The sequence below is a fragment of the Macrobrachium nipponense genome, chromosome 8 (genome assembly GCF_015104395.2).
Source record: "Macrobrachium nipponense isolate FS-2020 chromosome 8, ASM1510439v2, whole genome shotgun sequence".
NCBI lineage: Eukaryota > Metazoa > Arthropoda > Malacostraca > Decapoda > Palaemonidae > Macrobrachium > Macrobrachium nipponense.
In genome coordinates this window covers 41437648-41446157 of record NC_087203.1, presented here as the reverse complement: position 1 = coordinate 41446157, position 8510 = coordinate 41437648, and the positions used below count along the sequence as shown (strand labels likewise).

The window sequence follows — 8510 nt, the reverse complement described above, 5'->3', positions numbered from 1 at the left end:
CTTTGTCTGCTGAGTAACAAAATACAATAAGCAGAGTTCTGTTAAATTAAGGTGCCACTGTACCAGCTGTTATAACTCTTGTGCTTGGCTAGTGTAGTCTCTTGGGCTCACCATCCAATAGAAGTCCACTACTTATGAAAATACTCATTATTCCGAGGAATACTGCCAACTCCATCATCTTCTGGAACTGGACATTTTGCAGCTACATCTCATATAATTCATAAGCCTTCTCCTCCCTCCTTACTGACATTTAGATTACTTATGATTAATGGGTTTGTACAAATAATTCAAATACTACTCAGTTATACTACTGTACATGGTAAGCAGTCTCACCAGTAAACTTGTTGAACACTGGAATGAACCACAAGTTTAAAATGAGCACTAAGTTACATTTATAAACTTTCATGTGGCTCATCAAAGCACAAATTATTTTGTATCTTATTTTTTTGCTTCTATTCCCAAACCAGCAGCTATTATGCTTTATTCCTCAAATTTAAAGTCAGTTCAGTTTATAATTAGTTTGGTAAATAAAACAAAATCACATAATGTCTGGCCATGTATATTAAAAGACTGTATAAAACACAGAAAATAATTACATGAACTTCATGTTTTATTCCTATGAAGATTATAGGAAACCATCTCGGAAAAACACATAGCAATGGGATCAGATAATCTGAATCTTTAATCCCCAAACATACAAAGCATATATTGATCATCATCATGTAAATCTAAAAATTATTACCTTTTAAAAATGCATTTACTGAATATATACTTGAAAAAGTACTCTTCCCATTGTTTTGACATGCATATCAACAATTGAAGACTACTGCTAGCACTTACTTCAGCAAACTACTAAATCTATTCCAAAACCAAAGTACTGAGCACGGAGAGTTAGTGACATGCAAGTTGTTAATCAGATCCTTCTAAAAGTATTTTAGCCAATAAAAAAAAAACACTGTTAATATCTTTATTTTGTAAATTAAAGCTAATTTCACTCTTGCCAACAGGCCTAGCCAAAGAGAGTAGACAAAGAGCCAAAGTACATCAGCAGAATGAAAATATGAAACATCCCTCGGTGACAGAAGCATTTATTAAATCTATTATACGTTTTCATTTTTTATCTGATGGGGACGGATGGATACAGAATAAAAAAAAATAACAGGCTCATTGTATCCACAAAAACCTATTTTAAACATATTACTTGAGTTGACACAATATAGTGACTTATCCAAATCAATGACTAACAATCTTTGCTTTCATGGAGTTGGCTAGAAGGGTTCATTCTTAAAAATATAAAATTATATCTTATCTTTTAAATAACAGCATTTAAAAAATGCTAATTAATACAATGGCACAAAGCAATCTATCAACCTTGACCAAGCATAGAAAATGATTAAAAATTACTTTCATAATTCAAATGAATACCACTGTCAGCATGCTTACAAAAAGACAGAATTCCTTTGATCATATAACTACATATCTAAAAATAATAGCTCAATATACATACTAGAGACAGTTACACAATAGGAAGATCTACAAACTACAGCTGAACTATATGAAATATACCTACCAATGTAAACATGTCCATTTCCAAGGATCCTCAAAGGAGATCACAGTACCAGGCACAAACTGATGACTTGCTATGAATCTGGAAAACCTTCCCACGACTTCAGCCATCCATGCAAATTCCTGACATGAATGATTAAGAATCAGCTATAAAGTTATAGTTATCATCAATAAATCTTAAAACCAACACATCATAGAGTATGTAATACTAAACCAGTCCTTTCTAGAATGCCACTGGGTTGTCCCTCAGGATTTTGAAACTAACTTAATTGACAATTGGAGCAATATAAAGTAAAAGAAAAACTTTGGAATTTATAAACAATAATATAGTTGAAAAGCCCATAAGCTACTGAAAAGAACCTTAGGTACAGAAAAAAGGCAAACTGCAGGCAATACCATTTATCGAGGGGAATAAAGCTGCAGACCTGTGTATTGTACAAGTAAGCACTATGCAATACTTTGCTACCATGATACATAATCTATTTCTCGTACACTAATTTTCATACACCTTCCCTTTATAAACATAATGCTTACATCCAGACACTTCATGAAGTAATAATAAAAATCAACATTTTTAATTTCTAAATTATCAAGAAATTCATACATTAGTATGTCTCTTAAAATTTATCTAATAACCAGTATTATAAAAAAAATCCCCTTGAAGAGGAAAAGATTCCTTTTTATTTTTCTTAATATAAGTGTAAGACAAAACTATAATACTGTAGTACTTCCATTCTTGTCCCACTGGGTGGGTAGGGAGGAGGGGGCCATTATTTTATCACCTGAAAGATCCAGATTTCATAAAGATCCATACACACATTTCAGTTTCTTTTTACTAAGACCCTAAAAATACCTAAAAAAATAAATTAAGATGTAAAATTTTCCTGTTTGGCATAAAACATAAACTGTTCAATAAACATATGGTATCGTATTTCTATTAATATTCAAAGCCTTAAGGGGGCCGGCCGGCTATGCGTTTTTTAACGACAGGACTTTGACATTCGTACCACTTAATAAGGTGACTTGGGACATCTCCAAACCGCATATGATTTTCGCCTCTGACCTTCGGTTTTGTGACGCCAGGGCGATTTATCCCGAAAATAACCCCTTTTCAAATTCTATCTCCTCCCTTGATATTTAATATTAAGACCTGGGATTACTACCATATATAGACCTGATGTAGACCTCCAATCGAATGGAGAGTTTTTTTTCTAAAGTCATTTTTTTGCTAGATATGAATTTTTCAATATGGTAAAAAAATAAACCTATAAATCACGAGAAAAAAATTTATAAAAAAAGACGAAACAAAAATTGGAAAAAAGGGCTCTATTTGGTTGTTCTATAATGTCTTTCTGAGTTATATACCAAATTCCAATGTTATAGCTTTAAAACTAAGTGAGGAGATAGACTTTGAAGGTCAATAAGTATAGTTTTGAGATACGGGCGTTCAAAGTTTTCCTTCGTATTTCTATAGAGACAATGTAATAAATAATGATTATTATGAATGTATATTTGTTTTTTGTGTATTAATAAACCAAAACTATTTTATTTATCATAATTTAATCATAAATGATGATCCCTTTGCTCATATATCGTAGCCTGGGGCACTGCTTGAGGCAAGATGGGGCACTCCTTCCTACGTAACACCCTCTCTCCCCTTCACTAACTCGGCTTATTACAGCGAATTTTCTTCTTCTGTATGTTAGCGAGATGTTTTCCTTGTATTTTCCTCTTTGGCATGATGACATTCTTGCCGAAACAGAGATAAACAAACATAAATGCAGGAGAATGTCAGAGGTGAAACTCGAAGATGTACTCTCTTTTTACAAAGACAATTTAATAAATCATGATTATTATGAATTTCATAGTCCATTTTGGGTATTAAAAAACCAAAACTATGTTATTTATCATAAATGAAGATCTCTTTGCTCAAAGATCGTAGCCTTGGGCATAGTGTGACGTGTGCTGTCAGGCAAGAAGGGGGCGTTACTAAGCAACCCTCCCCTCTCTTTTCACTAACTACGCGTATATTATGATATTCTGTAACAATGCTTGAGCGATTTTTCTTCGTCTGTATGTTAGCGAGATGTTTTGCTTGTCTTTTCCTCATTGGCATGATGAACTTCTTGCCGAAACATTCATAAACATACGTGAAAGCAAGCGAAAGTCACGAGGTGAAACTCGAACGTGTAATCTACTTGAAGTCTATGGTCGCACTGATTCATGGTTGAACCAGATACTCGCTTCTGCGAGCCACGGAAACTCTACAGATGCCATTCTCACAATTTCTTTGCCAATAATTATCAAAATTTACGATAACAGAAGAAATATTGCATTTTCTTGTATGGATGAATGTTTTAGGCTTATTGAGTTATGTTTACTAATTACCTTGTAACTACGAAAGTAAGAGGAATTTTGACGAAATATTTCGTATACGTATTCTCAATTGCCATATGAAGCTCCATGAATTTTTTCATGACTTTGCATTTTTCGCCCTATACCACTGTATATAGGGGTTCCGGCCGGCCCCCTTAAGGATAAAACACTTACAATAAATTAAATATGTAAAATCATTTAACTAAAATGCACTCACGCCAATTTGAAAAAGACCTAAGAGAATAGAGTCCATAAACTAAAGGCAAAAAATTGGTAAATTTCTTCCAAATAACATGTACTTTATTATTTTTATAATCGTCAATAACTTAATCACCAGTAACACCAATAGCAAAATGTATCTTTTTGGTACCCTCTGTTTACTAATTTAATCACCAATAACACCACAAGCACAATGTGTCTTTTTGGTACTCTCTTTTTACATATTAGTACCTGTCTTGTTTGGCTTAGGGTATACTCTTTCTATTGCCTTCTTATTCCACAAATATGTAGTATGATCTCTTCCTCTTCAAATAATATTTCCCCTTTATCTGCTTTTTATTATGCAAAAATTAAATGTCCCCATACACAAAAATGTATGTGAAAGGCTGTTTTGGAATCAAAGCGTAATCAATATAGGTTCTACAAAAATAAAACAACTAAAAAAAACATTAAGAATCTATGTAGTATCATAATCAGGAACCCTGACAATTAGCAACCTGAAGCACTAGTGTATGAACAGCAAATATAATTTAATGGACAACAAAAGTATTCGAGAAAAGTGATCTAAACTTTAAAAATGTTGCTAAAACATAGATGATATAATTTTCTCATGATCAAAAATAGCAAATATCTTAGTACTTTTTACATTATTCTACACATGGATTTAACAACTTTAATAGTTTTATGTAAGGTAATCAACCAAAATAAAACTATCAATGCTTTTCACAAAGTATCACACTCACAGACTCAACATTATTTCAATTCAAATTTATTTCAGAACAGAACAATAAAAATGTCTGAAAACCAATGTCTTTGGTACCATCTGTTGAATGTAATAAGTATCAAATAGAAAGATAAGACTCCAGAGATTTAATTTCTATAAATTTTATCATTCATGAAAAACAGGAGTCTGGAATCCATTTGTTCTCATCTGCCTTTCTTCAGATATGGATTTAACAACCATTTATCTATGCATTCAGTTAATGATTTCTATAAACACTGCACCAAATGTCTCTATCTTCTCTTAGACAGAAAATCTAGAAAAATTAAATAAAATTCATCAAAATACCTGAAAGAGGGTCGTTTGTCTGGATTGCCTTGCCAGCATTTGAGCATCAAGTCATACGCATGAGCAGGGCACCCATCTGGACATTCTAAAAGCTGAAGGGACTTAACTTTCTCCACAACCTCTTGACTTGAGAGACCCTGGTAAGGCTGCTGAAAAAATTGAGACTAAAGACTCACTTTCTTTATATATATTTACAAATCAAAATTTATCTGGATGGCAGAGAAAATGATATTGTTATGATACAATAAAGTTTGTTCATACTTACCTGGCAGATATATATATAGCTGTATTTTCTGAAGTCCGACAGAATTTAAAAAACTTCCGGCACACGCAGTGGTCGGCCAGGTGGTTAGTACCCATTCCCGCCGCTGGGAGGCAGGTATCAGGAACCATTCCCATTTTCTATTCATAATTTTTATTTCCACTGTCCCCTGAGGGGAGGTGGGTGGGTACTTGATTATATATATCTGCCAGGTAAGTATGAACAAACTTTATTGTATCATAACAATATCATTTTGTTCATGAAACTTACCTGTCAGATATATATATAGCTGAATCCCACCGTTGGAGGTGGGAAGGGACAGAATAGAAAGATTTTGGGAAACAAATGCATGCAGATGATTTACATCTTGGTTCCACCTGTTAGCATAGCTGACTTCATGATTACTGTCACCCAAGTCTGCTTCTGCTTAACTAGAGTTGCCAGCGAGGTAGAGACCTATAAAGCTGGTGCACTCCAGATGATCTGTCAACAGGGGCGTGACCACAATGTGACTAGACCATATTGACCATACCATGAGGGCTAAGAAGTAAAATAAATATATATATATATCACCACCTGACCAACCTAGCCAAAGTTAAGGTGTTTTAACTAAGGCTTAAGAGTTAAGAAGTCGCCATTGGCGGCGACTCAATAACTAAATTAAGAGCTCTTCCTAACCATTTTCTACAGGATAGGATGAGTGGTACTTCTTGCCCCCAAGATTGTGTCTGCAGACACGTATGGCCCTAGCGAGCAGGAGATCTCATATGCCGTCTTCACATCCCGCAGGAAGTGTGAAGCGAACACAAAGTTGCTTCGCTAAAACGTGGTACTCAGTATGTTACTGAGTGCCATGCTCTGTTGAAATGCTTCCGAGGCCGCGCCCTCACCTCGTGAGCATTCAGATCAAAAGATTTCAAATCTTTGTGCAAACACAATGAAGGAGCCTTTTTGAAAGAACTCCTTAACACTAAAGCCAGGGTGTTCTTTGATATGGGCAAGTCTGGTCTTTTTCGGAACACTGCAGATTGTCCGAAGGACTTCGACTTCTTTAGTTTTAAGTAGATAAAACTTGAGAGACCCGACAGGGCACAGGACTCTCTCTGGCTCTTGCCCAATAACTTTTGCCATCCCTTGATTCCAAGCTCCTGGCCCAAGGACTAGACGGGTTTCCATTCTTAGGCCACAACGGAAGGTTTAGCGAACACACCGCATTGTGTTCCCTAAAGCCAAAACTTCTGACGATGGCTTAAAACTTCACGTATCTAGAGTGGTTAGAAAATAGGCCTTTCTGGTCACGTGCAATAAGTTAACCAAAAGGAGAGGTTCGAAATGCTTTGACATCAAGAACTTCAGACTACGTCTAAGTTCCATATAGAAAGCTTCGATCTGGACATGCACAGTCAGTCCGTCTGTACTAAAGTCAGGTGACCGACCAGTTGACCAGTCAGACGAATCAAGGACAGCAAGGCTGTACCCTGAAGACCATAAGGCACTATTCTTCGCTGAAGGATGAGTGTCTGGACTGCCTGGGCGATTCAAGCTAAGCAAACCTTGGGGGGTGTATCAACGCAACCCAACGTCATTAGCGAATCAACTCCTGAGCAACTCCTGACTCGAGCTTCTGGTGCCAGGAGAAAGGAGCGAGGAGCAAAAAGGCGATTCAGTCCCGAAGGACGAATGCCTGACAGTCCAACCTGGTCTCATGTAAAACGATCATCGGGGGTGTATAAACGCAACCGACTTCGTCAACAAGAAACTCAGGGCTACTATATGTCGCCTGATCTCGCACGAGTGTCTGACTCCGAGAAAACAGGTGAGACAAAAAGTAGATGGTGAGCGAGTTTTGAGATTCCACAGAACTCAAAGATCGTGAAGGGCTTTGTTGTTTGACAGAAGCAAATCTCTGAGCCCAAAGGCCATCAACAACATATTTGCGTATTCTTTAATAGATGTGACTGCCAGCTTATCCCATTCCTCAAACGGAAAGGGAAGACGGTAATCTTATGCTGTCAACATCTCGATAGTCTGAACGTGGTCAGACTCAGAGCGGAGAGGTTATAGGTACCTTTCGTGTTAGAGTAGACCGACTCTCTCGGAAAAGGTCCTTGGAAAGTGAACTAGGAAGGACGTGACCTCTGTGAATCTAGGATCTTGAAGGCCAACATGGGGCGATCAGCGTCATTGTCGCTCCCTGTGACGTCATAAATCATCTTATTACATTTCCTGTGACGTCATAAATTATCTTATTACATTTCCTAAGCGTTTGAAAAAGGGGAAAAGAGACTAAACATCCATCCCCGTTCAATATCATAGGATGGCGTTTAATGGTACCGCTCCCGGATCGAGAATAAGGGAGCAAAGAAGAAGAAGCCTCTTCGTCCTCAACATAGCATAGAGATGAAAGAAAGGACGTCCCTAAAGTCTCCACAAATCTCAACATACTTCTAAAGAAAGATTCCACTCGGAAGTCAGTAGTTGCTGCCGTCGATCGAGACGATTCGTACGGACTTTTGCAATCCTGTAACGAACCTCTAGAGGATCGTTACATTCTACGTCTGTTGTTATAATAGGCTCTTTCTCGTAAACCCGAACAGGGACCGAGAGAAGATACTTCCTAAGATATGAGAGAGCTGTGGAAGATCAGAGTTGATATGGACCACTGGTTCCAAAAAATCGTTTCGAGGACTGGAGGGACGACCGAATTGCTTCCACTTCTTTCAGATTATGATCCAGGACATCTGAAACCCTCTCCAGATGTCCGGCACCTTCTTTCTATCCCCTCAGTGATACTTGACGCACTGAGAGATGTTCAGAATCATTCCTAGATCTCGAATAAAATTTCAGTTTCCCGGTAGGAAAAACATGTAGAGGTCTGAATTGCAGTCTATTCAGGGAAACAAACTTCTTTAGAAAGGAAATGGTCCCCAGCAAGCTCATCCATTCCCTCACACAGTATGTTTACTTCCCTAATAAGGCTGCGGTTTGCCTAAGCAGGAGAGCATATAATAGTGCAAT

The 8510-nt window shown here is 36.9% G+C and overlaps 1 protein-coding gene across 4 annotated transcripts in view; it reads right to left on the bottom strand.

Moving 5' to 3' along the window:
* Positions 1–541: 541 nt before the first annotated feature.
* Positions 542–8510, bottom strand: part of LOC135222714 (tyrosine-protein kinase transmembrane receptor Ror-like) — a 33476-nt gene continuing 25507 nt past the window's right edge. For 2 of the 4 annotated variants that reach the window (XM_064260914.1, XM_064260915.1), the window contains 2 exons: positions 5231–5379; positions 542–1689 (listed from right to left, as the gene is read on the bottom strand). In XM_064260914.1, coding sequence (XP_064116984.1) covers positions 1641–1689; positions 5231–5379 — 198 coding nt within the window. In that variant the 3' untranslated portion in view covers positions 542–1640. Of the gene's footprint in view, positions 1690–1787; positions 2349–5230; positions 5380–8510 lie in introns of those variants that run through there. The other 2 variants (XM_064260916.1, XM_064260917.1) reach the window with 2 other exon arrangements.